This window comes from Bubalus bubalis, chromosome 7 (assembly GCF_019923935.1).
Source record: "Bubalus bubalis isolate 160015118507 breed Murrah chromosome 7, NDDB_SH_1, whole genome shotgun sequence".
Classification (NCBI taxonomy): Eukaryota; Metazoa; Chordata; class Mammalia; order Artiodactyla; family Bovidae; genus Bubalus; species Bubalus bubalis.
Genome location: NC_059163.1, coordinates 61301439 through 61319841, shown reverse-complemented (window position 1 = coordinate 61319841; position 18403 = coordinate 61301439). Strand labels below are relative to the sequence as shown.

General features: G+C 36.8%; 1 protein-coding gene and 1 long non-coding RNA gene across 2 annotated transcripts; one reads left to right on the top strand and one right to left on the bottom strand.

Annotated features, from left to right (window-relative positions):
- Positions 1-4032: 4032 nt before the first annotated feature.
- LOC112586216 (glutamate dehydrogenase 1, mitochondrial) lies at positions 4033-8962 on the bottom strand. Its single transcript, XM_044946005.2, has 3 exons — positions 8827-8962; positions 6476-6574; positions 4033-6205 (listed from the first exon to the last, which is right to left on the bottom strand). The coding sequence occupies exon 3, from the start codon at positions 6166-6168 to the stop codon at positions 5188-5190; it is 981 nt and encodes a 326-aa protein (XP_044801940.2). The 5' UTR covers positions 6169-6205; positions 6476-6574; positions 8827-8962; the 3' UTR covers positions 4033-5187.
- A 134-nt stretch (positions 8963-9096) lies between these two features.
- LOC123334438 lies at positions 9097-17489 on the top strand. Its single transcript, XR_006552292.2, has 2 exons — positions 9097-10523; positions 17285-17489. It is a non-coding gene; the product is annotated as an uncharacterized LOC123334438 (long non-coding RNA).
- Positions 17490-18403: the final 914 nt, after the last annotated feature.

Sequence of the window (18403 nt, the reverse complement as noted above, 5' to 3'; positions counted from 1 at the left end):
GAGTTGGACATGACTGAGCGACTTCACGTTCACTTTTCACTTTCATGCACTGGAGAAGGAAATGGCAACCCACTCCAGTGTTCTTGCCTGGAGAATCCCAGGCACGGGGGAGCCTGGTGGGCTGCGGTCTCTGGGGTCGCACAGAGTTGGACACGACTGAAGCGACTTAGCAGCAGCAACAGCAGGCTAGTGTGAGGCGAGTTACTGTTGTTTTTCTTTAGTTCTTGTTAGCACAAGTGTGAAAGTACAGATTTAATCATAAACCTAAAATGAAACCAAATCCTGTGAACTCTGAATTGAAATGACAATAAAAATGCAACTTTCCTTCATAGTCATTTTCTACACAGGCAAATTAGGTAACCAAATTAACTGATCTCCAAGAATGGACCTAAAATCCTCCTACTTAAACTTTTGCAGAGTTAATATCATGCATTGGGCTCCCTGGGTGGCTCAATGGTAAAGAATCTACCCGCCGATGTAGGAGACACTGGTTTGATCCCTAGGTCAGGAAGATTCCCTCGAGAAGGAAAAGGCAACCCACTCAAGTGTTCTTGCCTGGAAAATCCCAGGACAGAGGAGCTTGACAGGCTACAGTTCATGGCGTTGCAAAGAGACAGGACTAAGCGACTGAGCCCACGTTGGACTGAGACCTTTTGCTTGCATTACAGATGTGTACTATTGTGAATTCAGTAGTGAAAATATACTGACAGTCTCAAAACTCTGAGAAAACTCCAAGAATCTACTATTCTGAAAGATCTTTTAAAAAAAAGAAAAGAAAAACAAACAGCACCACAAGCAACCATATAAGCGTTGTTCACCCAAATGCAGATGAAACTGAAAGCACCCATCTGCTTGGTAGTGCCACTGGACAGGCCACTGTCTCCCTTTAGTTCTTAGGACAGTATAGAAACTTAAAGGTTGTTCATGAATCAATCCCTCTGCAGTAGATTAATCATCTAGCCCACACTTAAAATAATGCATCCTTAATTGCTATAGAAACTTAGAGTTGGCAGGACCCATGGCTAAGAAGTTTCAAAATCAAAAAGGTTACATGTTCCAAGTTTACCCAGATTATTAGTAAAAAGGACCAGATAAACATAGGAAATCCTTGCTCTTGCTTCAGCTCTTCTTGGCTGGCAGGCTAATAATCTTTTCCTTCCTATTTACCTAGTTATCTACTTCGTCTGAGTCTTATTGCTAGTTCCTGCTCATCAATTTGATATCTGTATTTTATCTGGCTACCCACTAACTCTCTAACCTCATCCTTGACCACTCTCATCTCTGCTCACTTCTCTCTGGCCAAAGAACCCCCTCCCCAAGGCCATGTACTTGTTCTCCTACTTGAAGAGAAAGCCATCCCATAAAAAATAACCAATAACTCAGGCGGTGCAGTGGTAAAGAATCCTCCTGCCAATGTAGGAGATACAAGAGATGCAGGTTCAATCCCTGGGTTGGGAAGATTCCCTGGAGAAAGGAATGGGTATCCACTCAAGTATTTTTGCCTGGAAAATCTCCATAGACTGAGGACTCTGGCAGGCTATGGTCCATGGGGTCGTAAAGAGTCACACATGGCTGAGCACACACACAGACACACAACCCCCAATACTTTCTGCTTTATTTTTCTCCATGACCTTTATTACCATCTTACATATCATATATATTTACTTATTCATTTGTATACCTTTCTTTTTCCATGATAGAATATAAGCTCCATAAAAAGGGTTTGCTTATATTTTAACTGATATGTTCTCAGGGCTTAGAAAAAATATGACTGGCACATAGGACTGACTCAACATTTGCTTAATGAAGGAATGCAAGAATTTTAACAATATAATTGAAATGTTTAAAATATATATTTGGATATTTAAAACTCAGACAGGAAATTCATTTTTATTTCAACTGATCACAGAAGTTTCTCCAAAATGAGTATCTACTACAATACAGAAAAAAATCTTGAAAATTACAGAAAAAGTACCAAATTTTCTATAACCATACAAAATAAAATTACAAAAAGATAACTAAAAATCTCAACTTATAATTTAACATTCTTTTAACCAAATCTTGGGGTAAACAGAAAATGTAACATAAATTAAATTACATTAAATTGGATGAGATAGAGCCAAAACCATGAGAAAGAAATATTTATCTACTTATCTTTAAATTCTTATTGTAGCAAAGAAGACATACTGATAAATGAGAAATAAACATTCAACAAAAGAAATCAGAAAAGTAGAATGTAAGAAAGTAAATGCAGAATATAAATATCAGTAAAAATATAAAAAAAGGCAAAAGGAAAAATATCAACAAAATCCAAAAGTTAATGCTTTTAAAAGATTAATAAATTAAGGAAAATTCTAGTGAGATTGTCTATAAAAAAATTCAAGAGGCAGTTACACAAACACATAAAATACACAAATGCACATACACATATGTTCCTACGCTATTAGGGATAAAGAAAGTAAATAAAGTTGCTTATATACTAAAGATCTAAAAATATCATGACTCATGATTTTATTGGAATAAAATGAAAAATTTCTGGAAAATTATAATTTATCAAAATTCACTCAAGAAGTAGAACAACTATAACAGAAGAGAAAGAGAAATAGAATAGAATTCACACATACACAGTAAATCCATAGTAGGTGAATGGGGACATCTAGGCGGTTTTGTAAAAAAAAACAAAAAAAAAGTTATCCAACGTCTAGTAAACAGATGATACAAACTGTTCCCAGGAAAAAAAAAAGAACAGTATAAAATACTAATATTTGATAACAGTACAGGAAATGAACATATGTGCAAAATTTCCAAAGAGTATCTTAGCAAAATATGATAATTCTTACCTACACAAGTCTTCCGCATGTGAAACCTGCCCTAATCCAGTCTTGCCTATAACTAAGTGAAAGTCTGCCTAACTCTGAGATTACAAGTAAGCCTCCAAGTTTGGTTCTATAAACTGCTCTTTAATTTTATCTTTAATAATAAATATTTGGCCTCCTTATTTACTCCTTTATCAAATTATACTGAATTTCAGCAGGGAAAGGAAGAAGGGTACAATTTATTGAGGTGCTATGAATGAGTGTTTCATATATGTCAAGCTATCTAAAATTTTTGTTACTATTAACTCATTTAATTTTCACAATATCTCTATCTGGCACAATATTTGTAAACTGAGGAATGCCCAAGTTTAAGTGACTTATTTAAGATCTTATAGCGAGTGAGGATGGAGTCTGGATTTCAATTCTGATGAAATGAATTAACTGATTTTATAAACCAGTGGTAAAAGGAAGGCATATTAACAAAGTGGAGCTCTAACTATATCAAGTAAAAATATAATACTTCATGTAATACCCCCAATGAATTCCAAAAGCATCAAAAAACTCAATATAAGAAATAAAAGTCAAACTTTTAGAGAAGAAAACATGAAAATACATCTTTGTGGAAGGAGAGAGAAGATTTGCATATTCATGAAACACAAAGCAAAATTTATAAAAGATAAACCTTGCTGCATTAAATTAAAAACCTTTGTACGACAAAAGAGATCAGAAATAAAGTAATATGTCAGACTGCACTGTAACCCATTTAATAGGTAAGGAATTAGCAACTGGAAGATAACAATGAATATTTTCAAAATCAATCAATAAAAATAATTTGAGGATACAATGGGCAATTTACATTTTAAGAAATCAAGATAGACAATAAGTATAAATACATTAAATGTCCAACATGACTGAAGAGAAATTAAAGGCAAGTGAAAACAACAGTAAAACTTCTCACATCCAGCTGTCAAAATTACTAAGTGAGGGAATACCAGGTATTGATGAAAATGTTAACAGAGACTCATTAGAAGAACAGAAAATGTTAGAACCATTTTGGTTAGCTTTTTGCTTAAGGTAGACACATCCTATAACCCAGAATTTCTTTTTTTTTTTTTTTTTTTTTGGAAAAGGTAGTCTTTTTAATAACTGTTTTATCACCAGGTTAAGTCATGCAGTTACAAAGTAGTTAGAAATTTCTAAAAGGATATTATTGTTTAAAAAAAAAAAAAGAAAAGCTCATTCTTACATAAATACTCTCTAGTACTTCATTGGGGCACTGCTAGGTCCTGGCCAAACAACTCCCAACAAAACACACCCCAGGTTGCTTCCAGCCCACTGGGGACGAAGCCGTGTGCAAAGATGAGGCCTCTAAACGAGGACACAAAGTCAGGGCGAGTTGGGGCCATTGGCAATGCTCAGCGCTGCCAGCCAGACTTCGAAGAGGGAGCCCAAGCAGTTTTTTCTGGGACACTCTACTTGAATTATCGTTCAATTAGTCAATGCAACAGATCTTCAAAAGAGAACAATTAATTAACATGATAAGGAGGTTACTACATTCTTTGGACTATATATCATAATTGTGGTTAGTAAATTCCGACAGCCTTAACAAAAATAGCCTCCATCATTTGCAGGTATGAAGATAACTTAATTCTCTACTGGGCTTTTTATTTTTGCTGGATGACAGTATGCAATTGACAAGCTATAAATGATACTGTTTTATGTTATAAAAATACTAGCTTTTTTCATTTATTATGTTTATAGGCATTCACTGCTTGAGTCAAGGTTAGGCTTGTTAAATGATTAAAGGCAATTTTCTTACAGCAGCATGTACTTTTTCTAAAATAAAATACAAAAAGAGAAACAGTTTTTTGTTTTTGTTTGTAACCTGTAAAATCGAGTTATTTTGCTGATGTAAAATACCAATAACTCACTTGAGAACCATGCTACCTCCTGAAAATGCCACGTACCTGCTCCTTACGTGTGTCAAAGCTCCTGACAGACGTGTTCAGAGCCGAAGCGGCAAGTGACCGACTGGTCTTGGCTGGCAGGTGCCTTCCTAGGGCCACAGCCGACTGTGCCGAGGAGCAGCCATGGAGAAAGGCAGCACAGGCAGGTGGGAGAAACTACTTAAAGGCAGAATGCCCAAACGACTCTCTGGAATAGCTAATTTCTACGATCACCTATTAGCTTATATATGATCCCCTAACCTTAATTTTTTTTCTTAAGGGGCTGATTTGGATTGACTTGTTGCGAATGGTGTCCATTATCTGTTAAGTCATGAGAGAGAGATTTCTGTGGTTACATGTAAACTCGTGATAGGTCTGCAGATGAAGAGGTGAAAGGGCAGTGAGGAAGTCAGCCACAGCCTGGTCTATGTGAAGGTCACGCCAGCCTCATTGTACACCTTGAAGACCTTCTCGATGGCGTTGACGTAGGCGGCCGTTCTCAGGTCCAGTCCCAGGTTATACTTCATGGCTGTGCGCATGATTTGCCTGGCAGAGCGCTCCATGGTGTAAGCTAAACCAGAGTGCACGATGTCTTTCTCAGAGGCACCCGATATCCTGTCTTGGAACTCTGCTGTGGGTACAATGGGAATAGTTCCACCATGTTTTCCAAATTTCCTTTCCAAACTCTCTTGAACAGACATAAGCAAGTGGTAGTTAGAATCCCTTTCATATTTGAAGGTCAAACGACCATAGCTGACATGATTTAGATTCTTCAGCCACTCAAAGTAAGACACTGTCACTCCTCCAGCATTCAAGTAGAGATCTGGAATAACCATGATGTTCCTCTCTAGGAAAATCTTATCAGCTTCTGGAGTTGTCGGTCCATTGGCACCTTCAGCAATGATCTTGGCTTTGACTCTTGGTGCGTTGGACTTGGTCAGCTGCTTCTCGCTGGCAGCAGGGATCAGTATGTCACAGTCAACCTCCAAGATGCTCCCTTCATAGATCTTTGCTTTGGGGAAGCCCAGGATTGTTCCATGTTGCAATTTGAAGTCTTCCAGTTCCTTTGGGTCAATACCATCTGGATTCCATATGCTGCCATCAGACTCACCAACAGCAACACATTTAGCACCAAAACGATGTAAGTATCTCATCGAGTGCAGGCCCACATTACCAAATCCCTGAACCGCAAATGTTTTATCTCCAAATCCTGGTGTCATTCCTAAAATACTCATGTAAGAAGCCTCATTGATGAAGTTTTCAATCCCATGGAAAACTCCCCGGCCAGTAGCAGAGATCCGTCCATGGATTCCACCCTGACTGATGGGCTTACCAGTAACACAGGCATGGGCATTAATATCGTAGTGCCCTATGGTGCTTGCGTAGGTGTCAGCAATCCAGGACATCTCCCGATAACCCAGAATTTCACTCTAATTTGCTACCCTGGAAACAGCATACACAAATACACACAAATAAAGGCAGATTTAACGAATGAAACTTAGGTTTTGGCAACTTTCACTTGCATAGGCCTCTTTTTAGGGAGTTTTTTTTTATTCTGAATATTAATTTACAGTTGAACATAAATGCTTTAGTTTCAGGCTATTGAAAGTTATCAAATACAAGAGAAATTACTAATGATATATACACTTGGCTAGTGTATAATTTACATTTGTTTCTTTTAACGAGTTGAGAAGAAAGATAGGCATGCATTACCTTTTTGAGATGGGTCAGTTCCTCCTTCAGCAGCTGCTAATGACCTCCACTAGCAAGAGTTTCTTTCTCTTGAATTCCTGGATGTGTTGGACATAAAATCTGTATCGACACAATAATAAGAAAGCACATGTGTGAAGTATTAAGTTATTACACTCCAACTATCTATAATAAAAAATAAATTTAGTTCATAATGCTACAGGGAAAATAGTTTCTATAGAGCAATTATAAAAAGAAAATTAACACTTTAAAATATCATCATGGGAAGAGGTAATCAAGGACCCAGGGTCTCAAGCATAGGGGAAAATGCAATATTATAGTGGTAGGTCAGGCAATATATTTAAAAAATATGCTAATTTTGCAGATTTTGCAATGCTTGTGACATCTTTTTTTTACATTTTAAGTGTGCTATAATTTCTTATTCTAAACAAATAATTACTTTTACATCTAACTTTTTTGTAATTGTGTGTTTTTTCTTAAATAGGGGATCCAGGGTGCGCCTTTGTTACACTGCTTTTATGTACAAGATGACTTGCACAGAAAAGACACACATCACTGATTATTTGTGGGGAAGAAAGGAGACAGAAGAGGGGGAACTTAGCTGAAACTGTACCAGTTTTTTTCCCCTATTTTAAAAGGCAGGTTTGATGCACATATGAGAAAATGTTAACATCTGTTTAATCTTAAGGGTGAGTACATAGGTGCCTGTATTATTTTTGTACTCTTCCATACAATTAATAGGTCACATATTTGACAAGTGATTTTATTTTGGGTTATTCATCCTAAGGTAAAAACAAATGGAACACTCTACATGAATAAAATATTTACCCTTTCTAATGGTTACCACTGTGAATACTTAGCCCGGCAATGTACTACTCTAAAGCATTGCTTTACTTTTATATTTCTCTTCTTTCTAAATGTCCTCTTCTTAGATTTATATTATTGATATTTTGGAGAAAAAAAAATATCTTCAGAACATGACTGGTTGAATTTAGAATACAATGGGCTACACACGGCATGCTTTCATTCATTTATCAGTTATCTACTGAGCTTCTACCGTACTCATGATAGTATTGAACATAAACATATGGTTCCCAATTTTATAGAGCTTATAGTCAATTGGAGAAGATAGACAAAAAATAAACAAGAATATAAATAAATACTGATTATACTTTGTGATAAATGTTCCAAAAGGAAGGAAGAGGCTGTTGCTGGAGTGAAAGATGGAGAAGAGACTTTAGGAAGTGTCTTAAAAGACCACATTTTATCACAGACAAAGACTATCAAGGAACCAGTGTTCAGTGAATTGATCAATAATGAAAATAACATGACAAGATGATTCCAAAAGCTGGAAGGATTTGGGGGTGTAAATGCCATTGGCAAAAACAAAGAGATCAATTACAGGAGCCATTGTAAAAGGTCAGGGGAAATTAAAAATTCAATTATTAGCATATTGATTTTGAAACGTTATTAGAAAATCAATCCTTGAAAACAACCTCAGGAGGTAAATGGTATAATCAGCCAATGGAAAATCACATATTAGTTAAAATAAATTAACTGGATCTATAGGTTAAAAAATAGAAAAATATCAGGAACGTAATACTGGCTGAAAGAGTAACCTGGGAAACATGGTTCATACAATATGAAATGATTTATATAAAGTATAAAAATATAAAAGGATAATACATACTGGTATGAATGCATACATATGTATAGAAAAAGCACAACATTATGCATGGAATATATATGTATTTTACAAGACTGGTTACCTCTGAAGATATATAAAAAGTGGGATTAGGGAGAGATTTAGATACATCTATAATATTTAAGTCAAAAAACAAGATTTAAAGCAAATATGTTCAAATATCAATGTTTGATCAGTCTTGCAGTGGATACTTAAGGACCTGTTACCTTATATTTCATATTTTTTCTATGATCTTAAAATATTTTATAATTTTGAAGAATAGTAAACAAACATAAAAACAATAAAAAATTAAACAATAGCATGACTCTATATATTTTTTAATTTTTATAGTTATTTTCTTCAATAAAAGTTTTTTGGTGTGAATCTGTATTTTACATTTTACTTTTGGTGGCCAACCAAGTACATAACTAATTCGTGAATTTGATTTCAGCATTATTGTATCAGTCATGATTGGTTGCAGGAAACAGAAAGAAATCTAGGTATTTTAAGTAGAGTGGCATTTAATAAAGGGAATTAGATGCTTGCAAAAATCACTGGAAGGCTAGAAATCATTCTTTTAGGAAAGAGGCCCAAACAACACTACAAACGTAGCCCAGCAAGAGAGCTGCTATCCGTACTGTAATAAAGAAATGAGAAAGTGGGAACTCACCAGCAGGAATTGTGGAATGTTTTCCACACATTCACAGCCTTAGCATGCATCCAGAAATCTGGAAGTCACTATTCAGCACACACTGCCTCTCAGGTCACAGACCTGACAAGACACAGGGACAGGTTTGGAGAATCTTACCGTGGAGACTTCTGGCGGCCATTCTCCCTGCTTTCTTCTGTGTTTGTCAGTAATATGGAGATTGAGAAATTAAATCTACATTTCCAACACCTGATGAAATTTGCAACACCTGATGACTGTTTACAATGGTTTCTATAATTGCTCCTCAGCTAAAATAGCTGCAGACAGTCCCAGAACCTTCCTGACCAAACTTTAAAACAGTCAGAGCAGCAGTTGCAAAACTATGGCTCTTTTGTCTCCTCCCATGTTCCAGCCTAATTGGGTAAACTTTATCACATCAAGAACCCTCATAGCAAAAGTTTTGGTAATGTAGATTTCAGTTTCTCAATCCCCACATTACTGACAAACACAAAAGAAGGAAGAGAGGGCCGCCACAGTCTCCCCCAATGAGTCCTGCCAAGCACTGCATTTTGTCTTATAGAAAGACCAGGGAGATTTTGACATTTTCTATTAGTGTCAATCCAGAAGCCAGGTACAGTGTAAATAAGGTATAATATCTGGAATAATTAGAAAGAAGTATGTTCTCCTTCCAAACTCAAATGTCAGCAACAGAACCAGGTGGCTGCAGAATTGAGAGAGGCAGCTGGTCAGTATTGGACAGAAGCCAGGTGAATGCAGAGTAGCTGTGAAAGAAAGAAACAGATTTTGTTTCCACACTCATTAGGAAATTCCATTTGGAGGTCTAGCAGCTGTACATGGTGATAAGAAACCTTGAAATTGTTTTCTTTTAAAATCTATAATAAGTTGAATTTATACAATCTATCTAAGAGATTTTCACTTGTTTGGCTTGGGCACTGAATTTTAATTGAGTCTTGGGTCTTATTTTCTGGCTCATTTCCTTTGTCATTTCATTTTCACTTTTATCTCCTTAGAACATTCCTGAGTACAAAAGAACATTATTCTATACTTGTCATTAAATATTGTCAGCTACTACTTCAAGTCACACAAAAGAAGAGCCAGATGAAATGCACCCCGCTCCAAATTCCTGCTTGGATGGACAGGGAGAAGAGCATAGGTAACATTCACTTCTGACAGCACTAAAAAGGTCAATAGATTCTTCTTCCTTGGGGAATATTAATTACATATTACTGGATCCATGAATCCTAGGAGAGCATGAACTATATCATCCTTCAGTCCTACAAAGTAGATTGAATAGAACACTGTGCTGTAATCATTGCAAAATGGCCCTAATTCTTCACCCCTCTCTATATCAATATTCTTTGCCACATAACTTTATGGTGTCCTTCTGCTCTGACTCTATACTCAGTCATTGGTTTGCTTTGGTTAGTAGGAAATCAGCAACTGTGACCAAAGTGAGGTTTGAAAGATACTCTTTGAGTTGGGCTTGCCTACTGTTACACCATTGCCCTTGTTTAAGAACATGCCAGGGCGAGACTGCTAGAATACAAAAGGCACAAGGAGCAGTGCTGGCTCAGTGAAGTCATCCCAGTTAAAGCTATCCTAGATCAGCTAACAACTAGACAGCCCTACGTAAGTCTACGAGCCTGACAGTAACAGCAGCGCTGCCTAGATGATCTTCAGCTGATGCAGATACACAGGTGAGCCTGGGTTACTTTAGCTGCTGCTGCTAAGTCGCTTCAGTCGTGTCCGACTCTGTAAGACCCCATGGAGGGCAGCCCACCAGGCTCCTCTGTCCCTGGAATTCTCCAGACAAGAATACTGGAATAGGTTGCCATTTCCTTCTCCAATGCATTCATGCATGCTAAGTCGCTTCAGTTGTGTCCGACTCTGTGCAACTCCATGGACAGCAGCCCACCAGGCTCTTCTGTCCATGGGATTCTCTAGGCAAGAATACTGGAGTGCATTGTCATTCACTTTAGCTAACCCTTGCAAACACATGAGCCAATTAATGTCTCTTCCTATATGCCACCAAGTTCTGTGTAATGTAGCGTACAAAGGCAATAGATAACCAGTTCAGTGATTAGGACTATTGATGTTGAATTGATGATAGATGAATGAAAAACATATCTAAGTTAAACTGATAATTCTGTGAACTCACTTTAGTAACACAAAGAAATCAGATCTGAGTTGATCCTATAATGTGATTTGAATCAAAATCTCTAAGAAAAATGCAAGTAATAGGTGAAATGTTTCTTTCTTATATTTCAAAACAATTCTATTCTGGCCAAGGCCCTAGTCATGGTCACAAGGTCTTTCCAAAGCCCTGATCCTTGAGGAAAAAAGCTCCATTTACAACTAATTTTTAACAAGTGTTTTGAATTTCTACATCCTTTTAGGCAACCATATATTTATCATAATTATTACTAAAATGGAGGTAATAAATTTTTAGTGTGAGGAAAACTAAGATATGTGAGTTTTGAAGAGAAAGAATACAATCTCAGCAAAATGGTAAGAGTACAGCTTGTTTTCAGCCTTCTGTCTCGTTTCTCTTTTTCATGCTTCTCCTTTGATCAGCAAGGATCACAAGTGAAGTGAAAGTCGCTCAGTCATGTCCAACTCTTTGCAACCCCATGGACTATAGTCCTTGGAATTCTCCAGGCCAGAATACTGGAGTGGGTAGCCTCTTCCTTCTCCAAGGGATCATCCCAACCCAGGGATCAAACCCAGGTCTCCTGCATTGCAGGAGGATTCTTAACCAGCTGAGCTACCAGGAAAACTCAAGAATACTGGAATGGGTAGCCTATCCCTTCACCAATGGATCTTCCCAACCCAGGAATCAAACTTAGGTCTCCTGCATTGTAGGTGGATTCTTTACCAACTGAGCTATGAAGGAACACAAAGAAATACAATTTAGTAATATCCTGAGAGGAGACTCACACATAGGTGTCTGTACCTTTTTCTTGACCATCATCAAAATAACCAATCTTGCATCTTCAATCCTGTTCTTGGACTTTTAAAATTTACCTATGTATAGGCAACTTTTCAGAAATAAAACTCCAAGTATTCTGAAGCGTTCTATATTAAAATTGCCCCATTAAAAATTAAAATGTTTACCAGAGATCAAATCAAGATGGTAGAGTAGAGGGACATGTGCTCACCTCCTCCTGCTAGAGCACCAAAATAGCAATTTACTATTGAACAACCATTGACAGGATGATGCTGGGATCAAAAATAGATATCCCACATCCAAAGACAAAGGAGAGGCCACAACAAGACAGGAAGAGGGGCGAAATCACGATAAAATCAAATCCCATACCCACTGGGTGGGCTGGGCAAAGAAGTCAAAGAACTTTTAGGATTCGTTGTACAGTGTCTTCTAAAATAATGAATTCAGTACTTGTAATTAAATGGATGCCATTCTAAATATTTGCAGTCGTCATTAAATGCACGAGTCTATTTTTTGTCAAGTAGGTTTTTTTTTTTTTTTGTCTCCCAGGGAAGATGAAATATAAAAAGTTTAGAATTTTAAACTCAGGAATGACCTTAAAAAGAGGTTTAACCAAGAATAACTGTTGATTACAACAAACAAACAAAAACTGTTCCCAGATGTTTTAGAATATGGCCAATTTGGAGACACATATTTGCTTGGTAGGAGAAGCAAAACTGTAGCCCATGTCTCCTATCTCAACTTCCAAGCCAGAATTTGGTCGATAGCATGGTTCTTCTTTTCACTCTTATGTCTGCATTTTGTTAAGTGCCTGGCAAAATGCTAAGTTTCAGAGATACTTACAAGAGGTGTCTGTAAAATAATAAACAGAACACTTTTTGCCACTAGCACAGAATTCAGTGCAGCACCACAGCACTTTATTAAATATGTGTGGTTGTCCTCAAACAGTTAATACATCTCCAAAAATGCATACCTTATGCCTTCAGAGTAATTTATGTACTGCCAAATCTTGTGTAAGTCTCATTTCACAAGCCATGCTTGAGGAATACTGAAATTAGTGCTCTTCACGAGCAAACATATTATTCCTATGCTAAATATATCCCTGTCATTTTTATTATCTACTTGTATGCTTAATTTTCTTTCTACCATGAAGGATTTATTTAATATTTCCCTATGGCCATTAGCTCTAGAGAGGCCATAGAACAAATTTATCTTGTTTACCATTAATTTATTCTCTCTCTTGCCATTGTATTGGCAATTCTATTACTACAGGTTTTGGTAACCATCCCAAGATGTGTATTAGGCATAGCTCTAAAAAGATGAGAAGAAGTTGACAGTCAATGAATCCCCCAAAGCTTCTGTTGTCTATAAATATCTATTTCATAAATAAAAGCTTTTAAAGTCATTAGGTTTGCCTAGTGAAAACTATTATACTGCAGACTGTGTACTTAAGCTGCATTCTATTAGGCCTCTTGGTTTAAACTACTCAACTTATTTCTTAGCCTTAGTAAATAACTATGATCCTGCATACAAAGTTTCACAAGGAAATTGCTAATATTCACAAAAGATACATACTCTTAATTGTCCTTCATTAATCAAAGGGCTTTACATTTAGCCTAAACTTGAGAGAAAGTCACAATTCTAAATCTTTAGATGAGAAAGAGCTACTTTAATGCTAGGTTGGAACTATTGCTAAGGCTTCATATTCTATTTTACACTTTAGAAATAAGAAATTTCACTTATAAAGGAAATTGTGTTTTATATGATATCATTTGTGGTCATTAAGAAATTTTATATACTATTTCTGAAAATCATAACAAATGGAATTTTAAGAATATTTACAAAAGTTTAAATATGATATATGATTTTAGGAAACTCACTATTCTGCACATTGATATTACTGCTAACATTTCTAGAGATTTTGAAGCCATTATTCTAAATTGAATCTGTTTCTGAGAACTATAGTTCTTGGTGTAACTCATTCTATCGTTACAGTTTGTTGTTAGGATTTCTAATTATATAATATTTGTAGTCTACAGATATTTATATTTCAAAGTTCTCATTAATTCAATATAACTAATTAATTCAATATAATGAGCATTAATTCAATATAACTCCCTTTCATGAAGTAGTCAAAGAGCTTTATAATTATTACATTACCTATTTTTATCTCATATTGCTAAATGAGAAACTCTTTTCAACCAATTTGGTTGAATAAATGTAGATTCTACCCAGCTATGTCTGCTGCTGCTGCTGCTGCTAAGTCGTTTCAGTCATGTCCGACTCTGTGCGACCCCATAGACGGCAGCCCACCAGGCTCCCCCGTCCCTGGGATTCTCCAGGCAATAACACTGGAGTGGGTTGCCATTTCCTTCTCCAGTGCATGAAAGTGAAAAGTGAAAGTGAAGTCGTTCAGTCGTGTCCGACTCTTAGAGACCCCATGGACTGCAGCCTACCAGGCTCTTCCGTCCATGGGAGTTTCCAGGCAAGAGTACTGGACTGGGGTGCCATTGCCTTCTCCACCCAGCTATGTCTAGTTTGAGTCAAAAGGACATTTAGAGGTTTATACAACTGAAAGTTCTAGGGGTAGATTTGACTTAAAATATGTCAATGTTCAAAGGTACAAAGTATATCACCAAATCTCTGACTTCATCCCTGGGTAGTCTTCATTCTCAGCAATGCTTTTCTTTTTGTTGGCAAATTTGATCCCTGGAAACACTACTATTACTAATATTTTCAGAGAAAATAGTCTTATTTTCTCATAAGTCTAAAACTATCATCCAGGTATAACTCTCATTGGCTCAACTGGAGTCACAGGTATATTCTTGACTCGGTAATTGTGGTCAGGTTATGAGCTGCTCTGAAGGAATGGGCTTGGGCCACCTGCCCTGCATTGATGCCAAAAGGAGGAGCCAGCCACATAGACTGAGAGGGGTAAAGTCATGACTTCTCAAAACAAAGTGGTACAGAACATACAAGCTAATTCACGCAGTCTTATATAGCCACACATAACATTCATAGCTTTATCTCTATTTTTGGAGATGTAAAAAAAATGATGTGATATTCCCAAGACATTCACACCCATTGACATACCCAATAAGAAACATATCATGACACTTAATCAACATTATTGGAAATATGTACTCCTCATCAGATTCTCTAAATCCTGCCAAAATACCTCAACTTCAGAGCTAACATTTTCTATAATCTACCTAGAGCTAAGAGAAGTGTAGAAGGAAGCCTTGGTCACATGAACTTTGTAACTGAGAGAGTTAGTTGTCTGATACTTTGTTGTGCTGTTGTTGTTGCTCGGTATTGTCTGACTCTTTTGCCACTCCATGGACTGTAGCCTGCCTATTTCTCAGGCAAGAATATTAGAATGGGTTGTAATTTCCTTCTTCAGTGGATCTTGCCAACCCAGGGGTTGAACTCGTGGCTCCTGCATTGAAGGTGGATTCTTTACCACTGAGCCACCAGGGAAGCCCTCCTGATACTTCAGGTCATGGAAATACCTTCAGGAACTGAAGACTTCAACTAGGAAATAAAGACACATATAGAGGAAGACTAATTATGTGTGGATATTTAAGGTTTATTTTTTTAATTTATTTATTTTTTAATTGAAGGATAATTGCTTTACAGAATTATGTTGGTTTCTGCCAAACATCAACATGAATTAGCTGTAGGTATGCATATGTCCCCTCCCTTTTGAACCTCCCTCCCACCCTTTTAGGTTGTTAAGAAGCCCCAGGTTGAGTTCCCTGAGTCATACAGCAAATTCCCATTAGCTATCTATTTTACATATGCTAATGTAACTCTCTCCATAGATTCCCACCCTTTCTTTCCTCCTCGCCCTCCGTGTCTATTAGTCTGTTCTCTATATCTGCCCTATACATAATCATCAGTACCACCTATCTAGATTCCATATATATGCATTAGTGTACAATATTTGTTCTTCTCTTTCTGACTTACTTTATATAATAGGCTCTAGGTTTATCCTCCTCATAAGAACTGACTAACATGTGTTCCTTTTTATGGCTGAGTAATATCCCATTATGTATATGTACCACAACTTTTATCCATTCATCTGTTGATGGAAATCTAGGTTGCTTCCATTTTCCAGCTATTGTAAATAGTGCTGCAATGAATGTGTGTCTTTCAACTTAGGTTTCCTCAGGGTATATGCCTAGTAGTGGGCTTGTATTGTCATATGGTGGTTCTATTCCTAGTTTTTTAAGGAATCCCCATACTGTCTTCCATAGTAGCTGTATCCATTTACATTCCCACCAACAGCATAAGAGGTTTCCGTTTTCTCCACACCCTCTCCAACATTTATTGTTTGTAGACTTTTTGATAATGGCCACTCTGACCTGTATGAGCTGATATCTCACTGTAGTTTTGATCTGCATTCTCTAATAATGAGCAATGTTGAGCATCTGATATTTAAGTTTTAAATAAAGGTTGTTCATTTTACATCAATCTGAAAGCCATTCCACCACTTGTTTCATAGTGAACTCAGTATGTCCCTGTTTCCTATCCAGGCAATACACAGAACAATAACAATATCTGAGGTAGTCATACCAGTTGTCCAAAGACACTCTACTTGCAGGGAATAAAACAAGAAAAGGATGCCCATCTATTCAACATTTTACATATATATATATATATAAAATTTGTTGAATAGTAGGAATAAATTTGCCAATACAACAAAGAAAAATCACTGCCCTTATAGAGTTTATATTCTAATGGGCCAAGATATATTGATTCTATTTTAACTTCCCTTCTCACTTTTGGAGTGGGTGTTTGTTTCAATGTCTTCTCTGTTATTGCATATTTGGTACATCCACTTGGTTAATTTATTAATTAGTACTGATTGAAGCACTATTGGAGGTGTGATCAGGGCATGATGCAGGCTAAATTGCCGAGTCCATGACTTCATCATGCTATCATCACACAGAAGAAGAATTTAGAGATGAGAAAGCCCATGATATCCTACTCCCATCCTCTTATTTGTTGAGCTTAGTATATTTTTGTAAATAAAAAAATTCTGTAAAAATCATAGTTAGCTGGATTAAAACTTAATTTTTTTTAGATAGGGAAGGAGGTAATTTTGTGCTTATACATGAAAAATTTTAAACATATTAATGGTGACACTTTGATAATCTATGTACAGGAAGAACAACAAGAGAGAAGGCATGTTGAGAATTGGTTGAAATAGGACATTGGAGTATGCTCTGCAGCCAAGCAGAGGACTCTGGTGTACATCAGTAAGATCACCTCCCTTTACAAAGAGCCTCCTCCCACCACTGAGATTCTTACAAGGCTGCCATGTTCTTATGTGACCCCAGTTTTGGTCATAGATTAGTGGTCAGAAATTGTTGCATGAACCAAACTAGGAAAATGTCCAGTAAAATGTCTAGTATTTCTGGTATTATAAATCTGTGAAATAAAATAATCTTCCTCCTATGGCTGAAGGTGTGAAATCTAGGAACTGTTTTGGATTTATGTTTTCAGCCATGAAGACAGAAACAGCCTGAAAGAATAAAGACGCCATGAAGAGAAACCGCAATGAAAGGAAGCATGTTCAAATGGCACCCATGCCCCTGCTACAAATACTTCTGATAAATTTATCTTATTACTGACAGTGGTTCAAGTTGTTTTTATCACTTAGAAAATGCACTAGCTAACGCACAATTAAATATCACAGTTGTGAAAAGTACTCAGACATTGTCCTTATAGCTTGGTTTCTTTTGTTTCACCTCTTTCAGTCCTTCCTGATTAGTTGGGAAGCCAATTAACCAATACCCTTATCAATTTATCTAAACTAAGGTTTCTAACTGCATCCAAAGATTTCTAATTGCATCTTAATTGAGCCTAGATGTATGTGGTGAGGATGTGGACAGATCTCTTTCAATTAGAATGCCTGAGCATTACAGAGTGTGTCTTCTGACAGCTGTTTCAATACTTAGAGGTCTTTTTGCTTTCTTCTAGCAAGGTTTGTGTATGCGAGGTTTGTTAGGGCAATCAATTATCCTGGTTTGCCTGGGACCAAACGGGCTCCCAGGATGCAGGCCTTCCAGTGCTTAGATTTAAAAAGTCCCAGGTTGATTACACTGGTTTTAGAAGTGGCCTCCTGAAAATGTGAGGCATCACTGTAAAGTTGAGTAAGTGCTTAGGCTCTGGAGCCAAATCCTCTGGGTGAAAATCCTGGGTCTGCTATTTATTGCATCTGGACCACTACAAAGCCTTACCTATGACATATTTCAAGGAGGCAACTTTGCCTTAACCTAGATTATTCCATTTGTTCTTCTCTGTGCAATAGGAACGTGAGAAGAAATGAGCTGGCATTGTCCTACAGATGGGACAATAACATCACAGGTGGGCTGACTTGGGGAAGTGATGTCATTAATTCTCTGTTTATTATTATTTCTGACATGCATTATATTCATGGTGATTCTAATTTCCTCATTTTGAAATGGTATTTAGGAAGGGAAACATAAAGAGAAATTCTTTTAAAAAGTGTTGGTCATGTACTGACCTTTCTTAATTTCTTTAAAGAGTAAAAAGAGCAGAATTCTGAATAAGACTCCAATACTACACATCTTTCCACAGAATGTTAGAACTTCATCAAAG

Excerpts from the sequence above, each read along its gene's own strand:
- LOC112586216 (XM_044946005.2), bottom strand. The coding sequence starts at position 6,168 with ATGTCCTGGATTGCTGACACCTACGCAAGCACCATAGGGCACTACGAT.